The 22,400-nt window shown below is 44.8% G+C and overlaps 1 protein-coding gene across 1 annotated transcript in view; it reads right to left on the bottom strand.

Moving 5' to 3' along the window:
• The window catches only part of LOC145342052 (RNA-binding Raly-like protein), an 883,196-nt gene that overhangs the window by 100,379 nt on the left and 760,417 nt on the right, over positions 1–22,400 (bottom strand). Inside the window, exon 6 of the mRNA XM_080187223.1 lies at positions 11,556–11,606. Within this exon, the coding sequence (XP_080043349.1) occupies positions 11,556–11,606 (51 nt within the window). The remainder of the gene's footprint in view (positions 1–11,555; positions 11,607–22,400) is intronic.

Here is a 22,400-nt window from a genome sequence, read left to right as displayed (position 1 = left end):
TCCTTTTCTGAGCAGGACCAGTTTCTCCCTATCTACTCTGTCCAGCACCCTCATGATTTTTAACTTCTCTACCAAATCTCCTCTTGGCCTTGTTCTCTCCAAGGAAAACAGTCCCAGCCTCTACAATCTGTCCTCATAACTGAAGACTTTTATCCCCGTTCTTATCCTCTTTCTGCATTCTCTCCAGTCCGTTCACATCTTTCCTATAGTGTGGTGCCGAGAACTTTTTACAGCTATTATTACATGATATTACAGCTGAGGTCTAACTAGTGTCTTGTATAAGTTCAGCATAAGCTCGTTGCTCGTATACTCAAGGCTCTTATTAATAAAGCCCAGGATACCAATGCTTTACTAACTGCTCTCTACACCTGCCCTGCCACCTTCAATGCACTGACACATCCAGATCCCTCAGCTCCTGTACCCACTTTGGAAATGTACCTTTTATTTTATATTCTGTCCACATTCTTCATACCAAAATGAATCACTTCACATTTCTCCGCATTGAACTTCATCTGCCACCTGATCGCCCATTCCACCAACTTGCCTGTGTCCTTTTGAATTCTGCATTTGTGCCTTTATTGAACATTAATAATCAGGAGCTGAAATAATGGCTGTGATTCTCCCATTGCGACCCACAACTTTTCTGGTGGGTCGCAGTGGGAGATGCACGTCTGCGCCTTTGAACAGTAATTTGTGCGTGCGCCAGGAATACATGCGCATCTCCCAGAGCCGGCGAAAATTTGCCAGTCAGACCACGCTGGAAGCTGGCGGGAAAGCAGGTAAGTCATTTAAATCTTTTCTGCATGTATTTGAAATATGTATATTTATTCATCATCGGGACCTTTCAGGAGTTCTGACCAACTCCCCACATTTGGGGAGCTTGTGGGAGACCCCACCGGAATGAAGGGGGGGCAATTGGGACCCCCAGGGGATTGGTTTGTTGGGGGGGGGGGGCTGGTGCCTTCTGGGCATGGGGACCCTGGCAGTGCCAGCTTCTGCCCCCAGCACTGCCCAAAGGGCAAAGTGCCCATGCCTGGGGGCACCTTGGCACTGCATATCAGGCATTGGGCAGTGCCAAGGGGGTGGGGACTATTGTGGGTGGGGCCTAGGGGCTATTGGTGGGGGTGGGGAGTCCCGCAGACACTCTGCATTGGGATCGATCTGGATGGACGGAGGGCAATGATTGGGGTGGGCTGTGGAGTGGTGGGGTGGGGGGGTGGAGGTCTGCTGGAGGGGGGAGGTGGGCTTGCCTCCAGTGGGGTTTGACCTCAGAAGCGAGTCAGCCGGGGGAGTGGGGGTCTGCCAGGGTGAGGCAGATGGAGAGATCACCACTGCCGGGGGTGGAGCCTGGGCATTGGGGTGCTCCGGGCCCAGAGCTGGTCTGGGAATTGCTGTGGGGGCTGCAATTGGGCTGTAAGAGTGGGGGGAGGAGGGCGCCCCTGGAGGAGCAAAACTGCTGGGGTCTCAGGCTGGCCAGCGATCGAACTGGTCAGCAAATGGGAGGTTGATAGTTTGGGGCCACTGTGCATGCAGAACTGTCAAAACTCCAGCGCGAATAGGCCCTGGCGCTCTGGGTTTTTAATGAGATTCATGATTGGGACTTCTGCAGTGCACAGAGTGCGGAGATTCAGGTAAAAAGCTGAACTGTCAGAATAGTCGGGATTTAGAACAGTTTTCAATGTAGGTGTTCAAAATTATGATGGTGTTATATGCTGTCGCATTATCTGTAAGTATCTGTAAAGGGCTAGAAACTAATAACCTCAGAACTAATTGTTATATATATATGTGTTCCGGGGGTCACATATCATGGCTGCACTGCAGATTCACACCTTCTATTGTACAATACAGCATGGCAAAATTAAATATAAACGAGGCGATCTTACTGCTCACCCTGCTGGTCCATTGGCATGGAGAGCCGCTAAGGTCAGGTGAGAGGGGGAAATCCTCACCCAGTTTCTTGCCTCTTGCGATGTTACTGTCAATGAATTGCCGACATAATCGGCTTTAGCCCATACAGGGCGTGAAGCTAATTTCAATATTTATGATCTTATTTAAATATAAGTGGTGAGTCCTGGATGCTATCATCTGGACTTACTTTCCTCGCTGGTCGAAGTTCTCGCCAGTGAGGATCACGTATGGTTCCCACCAACAGGACCTGATGTGATGGCCTCGCTGGTGATACCTGAGGCCATTGAAACCCCCCTCAGGTGGTTAGGGGCAGGGCCAGGCAATGCCTATTTGGCGGTGTCAGCCTAGCACTCGGCAGTGCCAAATGGGCAGGGCCTGAGGGGGCAAGATCTGTAGGGGTCGGGGCCATGATGGGAGAAGTGGAGGGCGAGCTTAGTTGTGGGGGGTGGTGAAGCAGGCGATCAGGTGGCTGGGGTTTCACCTCCCACTGTGTACACAGAGCACTGGGAGATTGGGACACCTACGCAATGGCACCCCTTAGAGCTCAGCAGCTGGCTTTCCGGTGAGAATCACATCTGGGCTCTTTATTTCTAAGTGCTGTACGCCTGTGGCTGAGAGCTTGTCCAAAAAAATCAGTGAGATTCTTTCCTGTCTTCATGTTCGTTTGGCACTTTGAATTTTTTATGGTAAGATCATCCCCAACAGTTTCTGACTTTTTCCAGCTTAAAGTTTGATTATTAACAAAACCTAAAAGTCAACAAGAAGACATAGCAGATGGATTTTGATCGAATAAATGAGGAGAAACTGTTTCTAGTTGAGGAGAGTCACTAATTAAAGAATGTAGCTCTGTACACTAAGACTTGGTGACACTGTCCCAGCTATTCTGTTTTCTATATATGCAATATATCTTTAATATTTTAACTCCTTGCACTGTGTGTAAGACTTAATTTATTCTCTTTTCACAATCTTAACAATAATCAAATTTCTGATCATTGAGCCCAAACAAGTTGAAAGTTACCTGGATTTTTCTACTTACCTCTGATTGGCTGATCTTAGCATGTGATCAACTCACATCCCAGCCTTCCATTCAGACAGGTTTTCATAGATGGAGTTAAAAAAATACTAACTGAAGAGTTTGAAGTGAGGTGTAAATGTCAGAAACTTTCCAAATAATGAATTTTTACAATCAGGAGATCTTGCAGGTTCTGCCTCTGCACGCGGCTGTCTCTCTTACAGATATAAAGCAATCTAAAATTGCAGTGCTTCAGCACACTGTGTCCAGCTCCACTCAGTCCATCATGTTAATTGACCTGTCAGTCAGCTGAGCCTAGGATTAAGATCTGCAGCCCAACATACCCCGACTGCAACATTCCTTTCCAGAACCTAGAACCTTAAAGAAGCAGACACTGACAACAGCAACTACAACTTTGCATTTCTATAACCTCTTTAATGCAGTTAAACATATCAAGGCTCTTTGTGAATTTGACACCAAGTAACATAAGGACAGGAGATCATAGAAAGCTCAAGGAATGGAAAGTGTCCACTTGGCCCATTTAATTCTAGCCTCTTGAGCATGCTCAATTTTAATCGCTCCACTTTTTGTAGCCATGCCATTAGCTGCCTTGGCCATAAACTCTGCAGCCCATAAAACTATAAGAAGTAGAGCAGAAGTACACCATTCAGCCCATCGAGTCTGCTCTGTCACTCAATGAGAACATGACTGATCTGATTCGATAATCCTCAACTCCACTTTCCAGTCTTATCCACATAACCCTTGATTCCCTGACTGATTAAAAATCTATCTCAGCCTTGAACATCTAAACAACTCAATCTGTATACCCCTCTGCGGTAAATAATTTCACAGATTCATTATCCTCTAAGAGAAGAAATTCCTCCTCATTTTCTGTCTTAAATGGGTGACCTCTCACTCTGAGATTATGCCCTCTGGTTCTAGACTCTCCCATAAGGGTAATAGCCTCTCAGCATTCATCCTGTCAAGCTCCCTGAAAATCCAAATGTCACAATTAAGGCGCCTCACATCCTTCCAAACTCCAATGAGTACACTCCCAACCTATTCAACCTGTCCTCAAAAGAAAATCCCTCCATACATAAGAACAAAGAACATAAGAAATAGGAGCAGGAGTAGGCCATCTAGCCCCTCGAGCCTGCCCCGCCATTCAATAAGATCATGGCTGATCTGAAGTGGCTCAGTTCCACTTTCCCGCCTTCTCCCCATAACCCTTAATCCCCTTGCCTATCGAAAACCTATCTACCCGCGTCTTAAATATATTTAGCGAGGCAGCCTCCACCACTTCAACGGGCAGAGGGATTCCAGAGATTCACCACCCTTTGAGTGAAGAAGTTCCTCCTCAACTCCGTTCTAATCTGCACCCCCCCCTTATCTTGAGGCTGTGCCCTCTAGTCCTACTGTCCTTTCTGAGCGGGAAGAGCCTCTCCACCTCTACCCTATCCATTCCATTCATCATCTTATACATCTCAATGAGATCTCCCCTCATTCTTCTAAACTCTAACGAGTACAAGCCTAGTTTATTCAGCCTCTCCTCATAGCTCAACCCCCTCAACTCCAGTATCAGCCTAGTGAACCTCCTCTGCACTCCCTCCAAGGCCAAAATATCCTTGCGTAAGTGCGGCGACCAAAACTACACACTGTACTCCAGCTGCGGCCTCACCAATGCCCTATACAGCCGCAGCAAGACCTCCCTACTTTTAGATTCAATCCCCCTCGCTATGAAGGCCAGCATCCCATTCGCCTTCCTGACCACCTGCTGCACCTGTAGGCAGGGTTTTTGCGACTCATGCACAAGGACCCCGAGGTCCCTCTGCACTGTAGCATGCTGCAGTTTTTCGCCATGTAAGTAATAGTCCTTCCTACCATTATTCATACCAAAGTGGACAACTTCACACTTGCCAACATTAAATTCCATTTGCCATTTCCTGGCCCATTCGCCCAGCCTATCTAGATCCCTCTGCAGACTTTCCGCACCCTCCACACAATTTGCCATTCCACCAATCTTGGTGTCATCAGCAAATTTCGACACCATACACTCAGTTCCCTCCTTCAGATCATCTATATAAATGGTAAATAGCTGAGGCCCCAGCACCGACCCCTGGGGCACTCCACTAGTCACCATCCGCCAATCCGAATAGCACCCATTGACCCCCACTCTCTGCCTCCTATTTGACAGCCAATCCCCTATCCACGCTAACACCCTACCCCCAACTCCAAGCCCCCTAACCTTCTGTAACAACCTCTTGTGTGGCACCTTATCAAACGCCTTCTGAAAATCAAGAAACACCACAGCCACCAGTTCTCCTCTATCCACCGCACTAGACACATCCTCATAGAACTCCAATAAATTCGTCAGACACGACTTCCCCTTAACGAAACTGTGCTGCGTCTGCTCTATCAAACAATTCTCCTCAAGATGCCTCGCTATTTTCTCCTTGATTACGGATTCAAGCATTTTACCTACAACAGGCGTTAAACTAACCGGAATAATTCCCTGCCTTTTGCCTGCTACCCTTCTTATACAACGGCATAACATTAGCTGTTTTCCAATCTTCCGGCACTTCCCCGGAATCCAGCGAGGTTTGGAAAATAACCACCAAGGCATCCACTATCACCTCTGCCATTTCTTTCAGAACCCTCGGATGCATTCCATCCGGTCCTGGGGACTTGTCCACAATCAGTCCCTCCAGTCTGTCGAGCACTGCCTCTCTAGTAACAATAATGTCATTCAGGCCCTCCACTTCTACCATCTTTCCATCGCTAACACCCGGCAAACTATTCACGTCCTCCTCCGTGAAGACCGAAACAAAAAAGTTATTCAGGGCCTCAGCCATTTCCTCATCCCCCACAACTAAGTACCCCCTCTCATCCTCTAAGGGTCCAACGTTCACCCTATAAAAACTCTTACTATCTCTTTATATTTAGCGCTAGCCCAGCTTCATAGTTTAGTAGCTTCATAGCTTCATACCCTGGATCAAACTAGTGAACCTTCTCTGAACTGTCTCCAATGCCAGTACATCTTTCCCTAGTTAAGGGGACCAAAAACTGTTCATAGTATTCCAGATGTGGTCTAACTAGTGTCTTGTATAGTTTTGGTGAGACTTCCCCATTTTTCTGCTCCATTCCCTTTGAAATAAAAGCCAGCATTCCATTTGCCTTCCCTATTCCCTGCTGAACTTGCATGCTAGCTTTTTGTGATTTATGCATGAGGACGTACAAATCCCTGCAGCTTTCTGCAGTCTTTCTCCATTTAAATAATACTCAGTTCCTTTATTATTCCTATCAAAGTGCATAACTTCACATTTCCTATGTTAAATTCCATCTGCCAAGTTTTTGCTCACTGACCTAACCTGTCTATATGCCTATGTAGACTTTTTGTGTCATCCTCACCACTTGCCTTCCCACCGATCTTTGTGTAACACACACAGTTGGTAAAAGAACATTCACTTCCCTTGTCCAAGTCATTTATATATATTATAAAGAATTGTGGCCCCAGCACTGATTCCCTCTGGCACTCCACTCATTACAGGTTGCCATCCTGAAAATACCTCTCTTATCCCAACTCTCTGTCTTCGATCAACTAGCCAATCCTCCATCTATCAACACCACAGCTGGCAGGACAGATCCCCTCCTTTCACTTCTCCGCCCCTCTTTCCTCCTGTGACATTATATGAAACCTACCTCTTTGATTTTTTGCTCATCTGTTTGAATATCTCCTCACGTGGCTTGGTTTCGATAACACTCCTGTGAAACTCTTGGGGGCATTTTACTATGTTAAAGACACAGTATGAGTCCAAGATGTTGTTGTTGACATAGTGACAGAGAAGGATGGTGTGTGGCAGGTTTTTTTGACTGAACATTTCACCTGTATAAAGAGGAATTCCCTGCCAGAAGTTAAAGGGATGAAGGGCAACTGAAGACTGGACCCCCCATCCAGGAAGTGGAAATACTGACAGCCACTATATCCCCATTCATAAATTGCTGTCTCTCGCTCAGGACTAATGAGCAAGAGAAGAAGTGGCCATCTGTGGGGAACTGATGGGGAGGAACTAAATTCTCTTTGACCTTGTGTGAATCAACAGCATCAATCATTTCAGCGTCAACTCTAACAAAGGCCTGTTTCTCTGCTGTGTAATCACAGAAAAGAATCATAGAATCCCTAGAATCAGAAGAGGCCACTCGGCCCATCGGGTCTACACTGACTCTCTGAAAGAGCATCACCCTCCCCATCCCCACACATTCACCATGACGAATCCACCTAAATCACACATCTAGGGACACGAAGGGGCAACTTAATATGGATGATCAATCCACCTAACCTACACAAATTTGGACTGTGGGAGGAAACCGGAGCACCAGGAGGAAACCCATGCAGACACAGGGAGAATGTGCAAACTCCACACAGACAGTCATCCAAGACTGGAATCAAAATCTGGGTTCCAGGAGTTGTGAGGCAGCAGTGCTAACCATTGTGCCACCCATTTGAACCAAGGTAACTAGGCAAATGCTCTGGCTGCTTTTTCAAAAGGAACATTGACAATGGTTTGAAAAAAAGCTCCTTTCAGAGGGCAGCTAGCTGACAGAGTGCTGGAACATGGGAAATAGGAACAGTAGGTCATTCGGCCCTTAATCTTGCTCCACCATTCATTTAGATCATGGCTGATATTCTGCCTCAACATCATTTTCCTGCACTGTCCACTTGATGCCTTTAATAGCTAGAAGTCTATCGATGAGAATTTCGATTGGCATTGACTCTTCTCAGCACTCTGGAGCTGAGAATTCCAAAGATTTACCATCCTCTGAGTGAAGACATTTCCCCTCATTCTCTAAATGGCTTGCTCCTTATTCTGAGACTGTGTCCTCTGGTTTTCCACCACTCCAGCCAGGGGAAACATCCTTCTTACATATTTCCTGTCAAGCTCTGTTAGAACTTTTCATGTTTCAATGAAATCGTCATTCATTGTTCTGAACTCTAAGAATAGAGCCCTAGTCTCCTCACTCTCTCCTCATAGGAGCACCAATGGATTGGACAGCAAATTACAGGTTTGCAGTCTACTCTTCCTGATTTCAATGGTTGAATGACAGGAAAGAAGAACTCAATGAGCACCTGAACCACCCTTTCATATCCCTGCCTTCCAGCTGTACAGCAACACTCATAGAAACCTTGATGTAGGCATAAGAAGCAAAGTGAAAAACGTGTTAAAAAATGCATCTTCTTCAACTTCAAAAGATTTTGGTTAATTATCTGCACTATTAGGCCTCAGTGTTCAAAACAATCACGGGCATCCTGAGTATAATTGCCTGCGATAGAAGGTAATTGAATAAGGTACCTCTATGTAATTGTGTATGCAACACTTGTAGTCATACTGAGACCAAACACTTGAAGTGTATATAAATGTCTAATGTAGTTTGTTAGATGAATAAATGATCAGGGTGAGTTTCTAGCAATGTGAAGTTGGACAATTGGAATTGGTGGCTTGCTAACAAAGTCACTGATTATTTTCTTAAACTCTATTGAACACACAGTAATGGAACATGGTCCAAAAGTGTATTGACCAAACTACGTTATTTCATGGAATTGGACAGGACAGGACAGATGGTGGCATAGTGGCAATGTCACTGGACTAGTAACCCAAAAGCCCAGACTAATGCTGTGGGGATATGGGTTTCCCACCACAGCAGACACTGGAATTCAAATTCAGTTAATAAGATGTGGAATATAAAGCTAGTCTTGGATGACCATGAAACTATCATTGCTCGTTGTAAAAGCCCATCTTGTTCACTAATGGCCCTGTTGGAGAGGAAATCTTACCTGGTCTGGCCTACATGTGACTCCAGGACTCACAACAATGGCTGAGAAAGCCTCTCAGTTCAAGGGCAATTAGGGATGGGCAACAAACACTGGCCTTGCCAGTGATGGCCACATCTCATAAAAGAATAAATAAATGAATACAATATGTTTATGAAATGAATAATCCACTACTATAGAAACAAAGGAACCTTCACTGCTACTCAAGAACAAATTTTCAGAATGGGCATCTTATTGGCAAATGAATTTTAACATAGATGTGTGAGGTGCTGTATTACATTTTGATAAGAAAAATAAGCCATACAACTTGGAAAATAGCAATCAGATGTAAGAGAGAAATAATATAAAGATTGTAAATATACAAATCACTGAAAGTGAGGATATGGATTCAAAGAAAGCAAACCAAGCAAGAAGCATTCACTCTTAGAGGGACAGGTTGAAAAATAGGGAAGTTACGCTGAAACTGTATCAAACATTGGTAAGGTTGTCCCTGAAGTACAGTGTAGTGCAGCTCTGTGTATTATAGAAACATATAAAGTCACTGGAGAGGAAGCAAAAAGAGATTGATAAGGGTGTTATCAGAAATTTGAGGTTATACCTGTTTGGAAAAGGTGAACAGGCTGTGTTTCTTTTCTCTTGAGAGTAAGCTGATTGAGGCCCTTAAAATTCTGAAAGCTTCTGGTAAGAACAGACAGACAGCGGGGATGGAGCAAAACTAGTAAACACCAACATATGACTGTCACCAGGAGATCAAATAGGGAACTTAGAAAAAATGTCTCTGTCCAGGAAATGGTAAGCATGTGGAAGCTGTTACCACATGGGTGTGATGGATAGTATAGATGCATTTGAAGGGAAGCCAGAGAAGTATGTAAGGGAGAAACAAATAATGGGTTATATTGGTAGATTAGATGAAGGAGGACCAATGAGAAGGAAGTCTTCACATTACATTTGTCCAATACATTCCCAGATGTCCTTTTTATAAACTAACTCAGCAACAATACGTTGATTTCGTTCACTCCTCCACCAATTGTCCACCACAACCCTGGCAATAATTAAAACAAAATTTCCTCATTGTCTTTAAATCTTCCATTGTCTTGTCCTCTCTATGTCTCTAAAACCTTTCAGCCCTATATGTCCTCCTGAGCTCAGCCTCTCTGACTGCAGCCTCCTGTACAGCCCTCTCCCTTCACCCCCACCAAACTGTTCCTTAACTTCCAGTCTCTGACTCTTCCCTACTCTGATTTCACCTCCTTCAAGGCCCCTTTGAAACATAGCTTATCCAAAAGTCCTCCTAAATCCCACCGCATTTGATGTAGTCAAGTTTCCCTGGCATAGTTGTGAAGTGTGTTAGGATGTTTTTGTACATTAAAGCTACATTTTGTCGTTGCGTCACTTGTGCCAAGCACATTCTTTGTAACCTCTGCGTGGACCTCAGTCCAGAATTCAGCTTCTGTTCAAATTTGTAAAATGGATCCAAGAGGCAAAATGGTCTTTTCTTCATCATGTATTCATGTGCATGGAGGATGGCTTATCGTACTTTGTAACAATGGTGTAACCTTCCTTTTTTATCCCCATGTTTGCCAATTTACACAGGCTTCTGCTCTGGCAATGCTTCTGATTAAAAATTCCTATTTTTGATTTCAAATCATTCTATGGTATTGTCTTTCCCTGTCTTTGTAACCTCCCCAACTCTGAGATCTCTGCATTCCCCCAATTGTGGCCTATTACTCTTCCCCCTTTTCTTCACCTTGCCATTAACAGATGTGCTTTTAGGTGTCTAATCCCTAAGCTTTGCAGTATTCCTTCCCTAAACTTCTCTACCTTTCTTTGAGATCTTCTTTCAAACCTACCTCTTCGACTCCTCTCCCCCCAGTTATCTCCATTGGCATGTGTGTTGTACGTTGGTAGTCTCTTTGCGGTCCTGGATTGGGACCACACCATTGCCACCATGTTGTTTGTTGATTGTGACTGGCTAAGGAGTGACTGCTAATTGGTATTGGTACGCCCAAACATTATCTGGTTTACTGGATAGACATAACTATTTACAGATATACATGACTAGTGTTATTGAGCGGGATTTTACAGCTGAGCTCATCCTGAGACCATAAAATCCCACCCGAAGTCAACGGACCCTTCCATGGTCTACCCTTCGCCCATTTTGATTCCCGCAGCAGGCAGGATGGTAAAGTTCTGGCCACTAAGTCTAACTCATGTGGGTGGTACAGTTTCCTGAGTCCAAGAGATTAATCCTTTCAACACTGATCAGTCTAATATGACAGTGTGATGTCAATGCTTGTCTGATGAGGTTTCTCTGAAGTGCCTTTGAACATTTGCCTTCATTACAAGCACTCTATAAATGTGAGTTGTTGTTGTCCAGTGCTTACTGCTGTGAGCATGATTGCCTAAGAGGCTAATGTTATCACCAATATTAATGTGCACTTTGCAAATAGCTTTGTTTCTTTTTTAAGTAAACACAAACCATAACTTTCCACAACATTGCACTGGCTATCTGATTGCATTTGATGTTACCACTCTGTAACGTTCTATGTTTTGCTGTGTGTTTTCCCACAGGATAAGGGTGGGAGAGTTTGGGGGGATGGGGTAGGTCGGTGCAGAGGATGGAGGAGGAAAACACAATGGAAAGTGAAATTCTGGGCCACGTTTACAGGTTCAAGAAAGGTCACACCTCTCGTGAGCTTGGAGGCATTGGGAGTAATTCTCGCTGTCACTTAAAAAAAATTACAGCAATTCCAGAAAAGAAGTGAAGGCAAGTGGCTCAAAGAATCAAATCACACATGGACAACATACCTGTCATAGAATCCATCTCTGTAATAGTCGTAGTCAAAGTCATAGCCACTTCTGCAGAGAGAAAAGAAGCCATTCAGTTTAGAGCTAAGCAAATATTGACAGCATCTTAAATAATTTTAATGACACTGTGACAGCAGTTGTTATTTATCTTGATTTGGATTAGGTGGCTGGCAACATGAGTTCTGAAGCTCAGGGGCAGCAGGAGAGGAACCGTGCAGAGTAACGATAGGCTCTTGAAGACCCCAGCTCTCACAGAATATCTCTACCACTCTGTGCTGAGGTCCAAATTGACCTCAGACAACACAATCGCTAAACTTCTGACAACCAGTTGGTTAAGGAGGAGATGAGAGGTTAATTTTTACTCAGTTTTAGGTTTATTTACAAAGTGAAATAGAACACATTTGGATTCTAACTCTACAGTCCAATACGAGTGATAATCAGTGTCTCTTTTTATGTGTTCAAGTAATTGTCTAATGAATCTTTCTACCTGTACATCCTTAGCCTTAATTTAACAGTATACAATTAACAAAGTCTGGCTGGCCTGTACATTTTCCAAATTGGAAATGGCACTAATATTTTCTCTGTTAAAAAAAAATCATTCTGGGAACGTGAGTCCTGCTAGGAAGGCAGTTATTGCGCATTCCAAGTTCATTTTGTGAACCGCTTTCTGAAATCAGTACAGTTCTTGTGGTATAGATCACACAACTCCTACAAGCAGAGTCTATACAGTACCAAGAGCCATTTTACACCAGGCGCTGTGTTGTGAGGAACTCACTTGTCAAAGATTTTCAAGAGGAGGTACATTGCCTGTGAAATTGCCTTTGCCCTATGTCACAAATAATTCACCCCAGATCTTACAAGAAAATCCCATTATTATAATGGAGTTAAGAGCATAACATTTACAAGAGGAGGCCGCCATTTCACCCCCAAGTCTATCCCATCACTCAATTAGGTTGTGGCTGAGATCTGCAAATCTTTTGCCAGACTATTGCTCCACCTCTCTTCATACCCCTACATGTGGTGATGTTTAACAAACAAATGAGCAGCACGGTGGCTCAGTGGTTAGCATTGCTGCCTCACAGTGCCAGGGAACCGAGTTCGATTCCAGCCTTGGGTGACTGTGTGGAATTTGCATGTTCTCTCTGTGTCTGTGTGAGTTTCTCTGAGTGCTTTGGTTTCCTCCCACAGTCCAAAGATGTGAAATTTCCCCTTAGTGTCCAAAGATGTGTAGAGTAGGTGGACAAGCCATGGCAAATACACAAGTTTGTGGGGTTGGGTGGAGAGGTGGGCCTGGCTGAGATGACCTTTCAGAAAGTTGGTGCAGACTAGGTAGGCTGACTGGCTTCTTTCTGCAGTATAGGAGTTCTATGGAATCCAATGAAATTTTGTGATGACAATACACTACAGGGAAATATGGAGAGAGGACTGTTGATTGCTTGGCACCATTGTTAACCAAACAGGGAGGGGGCACCATCTCACAGCTTTCTAATGGCTCCAAAATACTGGCACTTTGCAATTTTTATTTATTGATTGAAAGGATGTGGATGTTGCTAGCTAGACTGGCATTCATTGTCCATTTCTGATCACCCTTGAGAAGGTGGTGGTGAGCCACCTTCTTGAACACAACAGAGTGGCTTGCTAGACCATTTCAGTGGCCAGTTAAGAGTCAACCATATTATTGATGATCTGGAGTCGCCTGTGGGCCAGCCTTCCCTAAAATTCCCTTCCCTAAAGAACATGAATTAGACGGGTTTTTGTATGATAATTGGCGATAGTTTCATAGTCACTGTTAGTTAATAAATCCCAGATTTATTTAATGAATCAAATGTGAATTCAGAAGCTGCTGAATTTATCTCACTGGAATACTAGTTCAGGAACAAAGCCATAGTGCTGCTGTTCCCATCTGTGTGGTCAGGGTTTGAGAGCAGAGCAAAATGCACATTTCAAAACCTTAGCAAATCAGGTACTTCTGGCACATCACAGGAAAATTAGTACATATCTTGCACATCATGGATACACCATAATATTTCATTCTATAGAATAAAAGTGCTGCCATGAGTGTACAGTAAAGACATCCACCTCAGCAGGACTGTGGTCTACTCTCTCTATTTCAAAAACCAATAGGGATAACACCCCATTTTGCTCCAGTCCCTCCCCCCTCACCCCATCCCCCCCTGTCCCACAACCATTTAATGGCTGGAGATAGGTTTTCTGCCCTTCAGCAGGTCCAGCAGGTCAAAGGTTGGCAACTCTCCAATGATGTGGAGATGCTGGCGTTGGACTGGTGTAAGCACAGGAAGGAGTCTCACGACACCAGCTTAAAGTCCAACAGGTTTATTTGGTAGCACAAGCTTTGGGAGCACTGCCTCTTCATCAGGTGAGCCAGTGCCAAAGCGTCACTGCACTCACCTGATGAAGGGCCATTGCTCTCAAAGCTTGTGCTACCAAGTAAACCTGTTGGACTTTAACCTGGTGTTGTGAGACTCCTTACAGAACTCTCCAATACCAGCAGCGCCATCAGGAATGGTGGTTACTGCCAGTACTGCAGTGAAGTTTGATGCTGCACGAGAGTAAAAGCCAGAGGTATGTCTGGGGGTCATGGTGGGGTTAGATTGGTAGGTTGTGGTGAGGGGGTGATGGGGGACTGGAGTTCAATGATTGTTGCAGGTCATGCGTGTGGTGGATTTGGTGTGGTAAGGGTATCCTGGGAGAGTTACACCTTTTGGGAGGCATTAAAATATGAGGATGCATTTTGGATGGATTAACAAAACAAGGGAATACATAATGAATGGTAGGACACTAGGAAGTACAGAGGGGTGTTGGGGTGCATGTCCAAACAAACCTGAAGGCAGTGGGACAGGTAGATAAGGTGGTTAAGATGGCATATGCCTTTATTAGCTTAAGCATAGAATACACAAATAGTGAATTCTTGATGGAGGTGTATAACCTGCATGTTAGGCCACAGCTAGAGTACTGTGTGCAGTTCTGATTGCCACACTATAGGAAGGATGTGATTGTACTAGAGAATGTGCAGAGGTGATTCACCAGGATGTTGCCTGGGTTGGAGAGTTTCAGCTGTGAAGAGAGGCTGGGATTGTTTTCCTTGCAGCAGAGAAGGCACAGGGGGGATCCGATTGAAGTGGAGAAAATTATGTCTACCAAAAGCAGAACTTGCCTTTACTATTCTGCAGTTAACTTCTGTATCAATAGTCACTGCTTGGTCACTGTATCAATAGTCACTGTGCTCCACTGTATGGGAACGTTGAGGAATCAGCCCAGCAATAAAACTGAAGGTCTACAGCACCGCGGTACTCACTACCCTCCTGTGTGCCTGTGAACCGTGGACTGTGTATCGAAGGCATGCAAGACAGCTCAATCATTTCCACATGACTTGTCTTCGCAGAATATTATGCATCCGATGGCAAGACAAAGTACCAGACACTGAAGTTCTCTCCAGAACAAGTCTACCATCACACTGCTGATGAGAGCGCAGACCCGGTGGGCAGGTTATGTTATCCATATGCCAGACGAGCGCACACCCAAGCAGTTTCTTTTTGGGGAACTCTCTGCTGGAAGACACTCACATGGAGGACAAAATAAACGTTACAAAGACACACTCAAAGGCCTCCCTGAAGTCACTTGACATAGACACGACCACCTGGGAAACACTGGCACAAAACTGCCTTACCTGGCACTGCCTCATCCACAAGGGCTGTCAAGCTCATGGAGCAAGGTGTATTGCTGAAGCACAACTTAAGCACGAGCTGCGCAAGTCCAGAGCCACCAGCACACCAACTACAGTCTCTACACAAGTCTGTCCAATACGTGCCAGGACATTCCATGCCCGAATTGGCCTGATCAGTCATCTTCGGACACACCACAACCAGCCTCAAAATGACTAATGGTGTCGAGGTCCTCATCAACGACAATGGACGATCAACAACAAGAAAGTTATGTAAGACACAGATGGCGTATATAGGAAGAGTTTCCTCTCCTTAGTAGAGGGGTCATAGGTTTAAGGTAAGAAGCAGGAGATTTAGAGGGAATTTGAGGAAAAACCTTTTCACCCAGACAGTGGTGGGAATCTAGCACTCACTGCTTGGAAGTTTGGTAGAGGTAGGAACCCTCAAGATTTAAGATGCATCTGGATGAGTACTTGAAACACCATAGCACACAAGGCTATGGACCAAGTACTGGGAAATGGGATTAGAATAGATAGGCGCTTGATGGCTGGCACAGACATGATGGGCCTTTTTCTGTGCAGTAAAACTTCATGACTTCGAGGAAGTAGAGATGTCCCTTATCTGCACAGGGATAGCTGCTGGAGCAGAATGCTTGGCGTGGGTTTCTCTTACTGCTGATTAAATGTCAGCACTGGGTGTGGGCATTATTCAGCCTATGGGCAGGCAGGCTGCTGACTACACCTTCACCCCTCCCCTTGTAAAGCTACCGCAAGAACTGCACCCACAGGATTCCCCCACCCGACTTTTCAATCTGTTGGCAGGTGAGCGTTAAAATCCAGCCAATATGAATGAAAGTAGACCATTCAGCTCCTTGAGCCTGCTGCACCATTCAACCAGAACATAGCTAACATGTACGTCAACTCCAAATTGCCCCACATCTCTTAGAGGTTTACAGCATAGAAACAGACCCTTCGGCCCAACTTGTCCACGCTGCCTTTTTTTTAGTTTGAAATATTGCAAATGATCCCTATATCTTCTTACGTTTGGGTGAGAGTGTTTCAGATATGCACCTACCTTCTATTCTGCTACACTTTGGGGTTGACCTTGCCAAAAAAATTCTAAGTCCAGATGAGTGTGAAAATGAGAGAATTGCAGATCCATTTTTTTGGGTGAAGACACCAGTCGTATCTTAGGGCACTCTGTGCAGTAAAAAAAAACACAATCTGTTTTCTGCCAGTAGGGGGAGTGAGTGGGACCTAAATCACCCAAAAGCTGGCTGCTAGCAGCAGAGGGCACTATTGCGCATATGCAGATTTCTGTGTTCTGAGAGTTGGCCTCAGTGGCCTAACTTTGTGCTCCCATGGGGTCTTGTGGCCGCTCACAAGACCCCCCCCCCATTCCCCCCACCCCAGCCCGATATGATTGCCCCGGATATCTCTCTACCCAATAAAATTATGAGTGGTGGATTGCAGCCTTTATTTCTTGTAGCTGCTTCTTGATTCTCTCACTAATAGAATTAGTTTATCACATTTTAAATCAACTCAGTGACATCCCCCCTTAGTCCTCTAAATTCAAAGGAGTACAAGTCACATTTTGCAAACTGTTCACACCTTTCAATCACCAGTCACACCCAGCAAGACAATTACAGTTGTCTTTCAGACCCTATTATGGTGATTATTCAGAACTATATAATCTGCAGCGCTGTCACTGCTTTGGGAAGAGCTTGTGATGACAAACTGTGAATTTGGACCAAAAAGCACATCACATCAAATGAATATATCTGGATTTAATGTCCCCCTAATCTGAGAGATCTCTGTCTCTCTCTGAGGGAGGAAAATGATGAGGTGTGAGTTAATTTCTGGTTCCCATTGATGGTGTTACGAACGCACATTCCTTGGTTATCAAGTGGAACTTGAACCCAGAGCTTCTTGCTCAGAGATAAGGGCGTTACCCATTGCATCACAGGACCTTCCTTCCCAAATAAAAGAATTTGAGATTTAAATCGTGACCAACAATAAAAGCTGTGGGAAAACCACATGTTATTGTGACCAATGGGAATCACAGGAAAACTGAACTTAGATTAGGAAAATTTTGGATAATCCCTGCCATGGATGTCATTAGTTGTGGCATGTCACATAGAAGAATCATAGAATTCCTACAGTGCAGAAGGGCATTCAGCCCATCCAGTTGGCGTTGACTCTGACAGAGCATCTTAGATAGGCTCTATTCCCGTAACCCCACGTACTTACCCCATTTATCCTCCTAACCTACACATCTTTGGACACTAAGGGGCAATTTAGCATGGCCAATCTCCCAAACCTGCATATCTTTGGACTGTGGGAGAAAACTGGAACACCCAGACATCAGTATTGAAACATAATTTTCCCAGTATTTAGGTCACCACTAGTGATTTATGCCATTCTTGCACCTTTTCTCTTGCATACATGGTGACTACAAAGCATCTGTTAATTAATTTATCATACTGGACACAGATATTCCCTGCCACCACACAATACTGACACTAAATCTTCCCCAAATCCAACCAATTAAGTCATCTAATTTGCAGCTTATGTCCATATCCTAAGAGCTTTCACTTTTGGCACAAATCTCCTGTGAGGGAGCTTATCAAACACTTGTGTAAATTCTTGCTACATTATCAGTCACAAGTGATCGTGTGCACTAACTCTCAGCATAAGGTTGCCAATCCTCTAGGATTGTCCTGGAGTCTGCAGGATGATGTTGCCTGGCAGCTGGGAGGAAAAATTTTTAAACAGACAAGCCTGGAAGTTTTTAAAAAACTAAAATCCTTTGCTCATCCTTTTGTTTGCTGGTCAATCAATGTCAAATGTGGGGAGAAGGACTGGCTGTCAAGTATTGGCCTGTTGGGTAATGGAGAGTGCACCCGCTTTCCAACTGGTGTGGAAAATGGCGCACTGTGATGACTGACATGTCAGGTGACCAGTGAGGCCTGGGGGGGGGGGCAGGAGGGGTGTTGGGAGGTTGATGGCGGGAAGTCATGTGACAGTGCCTTGTGGAGTAGGCCCAGAATTGGCAACCTAGGCTGATACAGGGTTCTGATACATTTCTTACACATGACCTATCGCTCACAAATGTGGGTTGGCTCAGTAATTATTGCTTTAGCCCTTGTTAAATGAGCTTTAAATTCCTTCCTTTGGAACAGATGATGATATTTTTACTGCTGTAAATGTGAAGCTAACAGACCTACAATTCCCCTGACCATATTCCTGACCTTTCAAGATGAGAATCGTATTGGTTTTCTTTTTTGCATTCCTCTGGTCTCACCTCTGGTGCCCAATGAACTGCAAAAATATTTCTGCAACTGCTCCCCACATCCCCCAGCTTACCTCCTATCTCATTTCCCTAAGTACTTTTGGAAGGCTTCCATCTGGTACAGATGGCTGATGAATATTCACTAGTCCCAGCTTTAGAAGCGGGCCCTCTTTTTATTTCTCTGTCAGAACACATGTACTCTGAAATTCCTAAAGGGCTTTTAAGGTATCCAACTTAGTACCGAAATCTCAGAGGTTGTGTAATTCCTGATGAAGAGGTATTCATGTTTGGTTCACATTGCCAACAAAAGAGCTTTGTTGACACAGTATATAAGTCTTGTAATTAAAGAGGGGAAATTTTTGCCTTCCCCTCTGGAAGATGAAGGAATTTCCAGCCAGGGTTCTACCAGTGCACTACCCGGCCCATGCTAAGCTCAAAAGCAGACCCAGGCTGGGATCAAAAGCAGAGTAAGAAGTCTCATCTTTGTAGAAACTTAATGTCTGTGGTAATCTCCTTGGAGATCCTCTCCACTTGGAGCAGGCAGTTTGCAGTGTCAATGGTAATCATGATGTGGAGATGCACCTCCACATCATCAAAAGGAGACCCAGGCTGGGATCAAAAGCAGACCCCTGGGTTCACATGGATGGACGGGTTTCCCCTACTGACGTCAAACATAGAAACGTATCGATCAATTAAGAAGTGGCTCTGCTCAGATGCTGGCCCAATCAGAGGATGGGATGCTTTGCAGTGCCATGAAGAGAGGAGAAGGGGTGGCAGGCTCCATATGGAGGCTCCATTGCGGAATGTTTCTTTCTTTATGTGTGGGTGATCGTGGGTGATAAGTGTGGTGAACAGTGAAAAATAGCAGTATCAGGGCCATGGGGAGGAAGATGGGAGCGAGTACTGCCACTTATGAGTCTGACTATGCACCACGGAGCCTTCAGAAAGGAAGGCCCTTCTGTACCACCCCTCCCCCACAAGACACACACAGCAAGCTGCTGCGAAACTGCCTTAAAGTACCCTGCAGACTCGTCACGTGGTAGGAGAACATCCCAGTGCTGGTAAAATCCCATCCACCTACCCTGATAAAATTGCCATCAATAGACTAGTTAATTACTTTAACTGACTGCCTGCCTCTGGTTGCTGAGATGCTGCATCTGGCTGCTTAGATGTTCCATCTTACCAGACCTCCCGTCTCCCAGCCCATCTCCAGAGGGCTGGGAAAATTCAGCTCACAATATCCATTGCAGTCAACTATAGATTAATATAGAAGAATGTAAATCCAACCAACTCAGCTAGGCCCTTATCAGACCAGATAAGATTACCCCCAAGAATGACATTGTGTGTGAAGATCCATTTGGGTAGATCAGATTATCTCAGTTTTGCCATTTATTGTTTCGTTACACTTGACATCATCATCTCCAGGTCAGAGAAGGAAAGGTCTCAGCTTTTGGCCTTCGCTTGTCATCCAGTTTGATTTCTCAGGTGGTGGCAACAAATCCCATGACACCACGCAGAAAAGAAGGAAAGTTCTTCCTGGTATCTTGGCCAAAATTTATTTTTCGATCAATAACACTGAAACAGATGGTCTGGTGATTTTGTGTTGCTGCTTTGTGGGATGTTCCTGTGTGCAAATTGGCTGCATGTTTCTTATGTTATAGCAGTTCAAAGTACTTCACTGGATGAATGAGGTTATAGGAGGGGTTATATAAATGCAAGTCCTTCCTTTCTGAGAATGGTTAAATGCAGATTTCATAGAATAGAATCATAGAATCCCTACCGTGCAGAAGGAGGCCATTTGGCCCCTCGAGCTTGTGCTGATAACAATCCCACCCAGGCCCTAGCCCTATAACTCCATGTATTTACCCTGCTAATCCCCTTGACACTAGGGTCAATTTTGCATGGCCAATTCACCTAACCCTCACATCTTTGGAGGGTGGGATAAACCCGGAGCACCTGGTGTAAACCCGCATGGACACTTGGAGAACGCGCAAACTCCACATAGACAGTCACCGAAGCTAGGAATCAAACCTGGCTTCCTGGCATTGTGAGGCAGCAATGCTAATGACTGTGCGACTGTGCCACCCACCTCTCAGGTAAGGAGAAGATGGTTTTGGCTGTGGTGTCCCTCATGGGGAGATCGATGTCTGACCCTGGTCGTCCCATGTGTGAAACAAAACATTGGGAATCACCGCCAGCAGCAGTGAGCACTTCAATGAGAGCAGGTCAGGAAGCGGGGGAACCAGAAAAAAGTTCAACGACAAATATCTGCAACAGTCGTCAGTTCAGCAACGTTTAAGAGTTTATTCAGGCTTCCTTTCACAAAAGGCACCATTTTCAGAAGCTGATGCAGGTGTTTGTATCAGAACTCCCGTTGCACTGTTCACATTTCTTCAATCTCTCAAAACATTGTATCTCACACATTTACAGTGCAAACATTCCCTGGATTTATGGTGGGCAAGACTCAAGAAGTCAAGGTAAAGAGAGCGCTACTGCCCCAAGACCAGAAATTTCCACCTGTTGTCAACATACCGTCAAATTTTCCGTCCTACTCCTGACAATTCCCACGACTGGACTGGAAAATTATCCCAAGAACTGTGAAGCAGATCAATCACGATCTAATGAATGGTGGAACAGGTCAAAGGGCAGAATCTTCCTGTTCATACATTCAGGCCATACTTTTTTTGATGTTGGTATGGCTCATATAAAATATTTATTATTATGTTGAGTCTGTCATAAATATCCTCTCAAGGTCAATCAGAGTGTAACATACATCTTTTGCTACGGTGGAAGATTTCAACTATACAACAATGACATCTCTTCATCTGGGCTACACACTCAATCTGTCTGAAGCGATACGGGGTTAGCATGTGGTGAAGGCACAAGGTGAAGTTCAGTTTGACCCAGTTCCTTAAGCTCAGTAAGTTGCCTGCCCAGTTCAAACTTTGAAACCCAATATAAACAACTGAACTCAATCTTTCTTCTTCTGGCTGCCCCATTTCCCCATCTTCAACTTCCTCCTGGAGGCAGTGACTGAACTCAGGACATTGCAATCACGCCAAGGGGGCTGGCTAGCCCTCAGAAGTGAATGAAATGTCAGGAGGCCGTTCACAACAATGGAGCCACAGGCTCAACTGTACCTGGTAGGCACTGACCCTCACTCTAGGGGAGGTCACCCGGTGTCAGGTCAGAGGCAGGGTCCTTTGCAATTTGGTACGAATTCTGTGGAATGGGTTGAATTGTCACTTTCCCCACTGCCTGAATGCTGTTATATAGCTAAGTGGTTGCATGACTGCTTTAAGAATCGGTCACAGGATTTAATGGTGATGTCACTGGGGTGTTTCACAGCCTCCTGTTTTAGTTTAATTTTCTACTCTGTACAGGCAACAGCTCCGACAATATGATGTTGCTGTTACTTTGAATTTATGTGCAACCACATTTTTCTTTTTGTTTAAAGCCCCTAACATAGTTAGGACACTACAGATATTAAAATGGTCACCATTTATCCCAGGGAAGTTTAAAGCATTTTTTGGGCAGCATGGTGGCACAGTGGTTAGCATTGCTGCCTCATAGCACCAGGGACCCGTATTCAATTCCAGCCTCGGGTGACTGTGTGGAGTTTGCATGGTCTCCCTGTGTCTGCATGGGTTTCCTCCGGGTGCTCAGGTTTCCTCCCATACTCTAAAGAAGTGTGGGTTAGGTTCATTGGCCATACTAAATTATCCCTTAGTGTCAGGGGGATTAGCAGGTTATGGGGATAGGTCCTGGGTGGGATTGTTGTCAGTGCAGAGCCGAATGATGGGCTGAGTGGCTTACTTCTACACTATGGAAACTCCATAGTGCAAATATACTAACACATTTAATCATAGCA

This window comes from Carcharhinus amblyrhynchos, chromosome 4, assembly GCF_965287045.1.
Source record: "Carcharhinus amblyrhynchos chromosome 4, sCarAmb.v2.hapA, whole genome shotgun sequence".
Taxonomy (NCBI): Eukaryota; Metazoa; Chordata; class Chondrichthyes; order Carcharhiniformes; family Carcharhinidae; genus Carcharhinus; species Carcharhinus amblyrhynchos.
The sequence above is the reverse complement of the archived record's forward strand: the minus strand, read 5'-3'. Positions and strand labels throughout refer to the sequence as shown.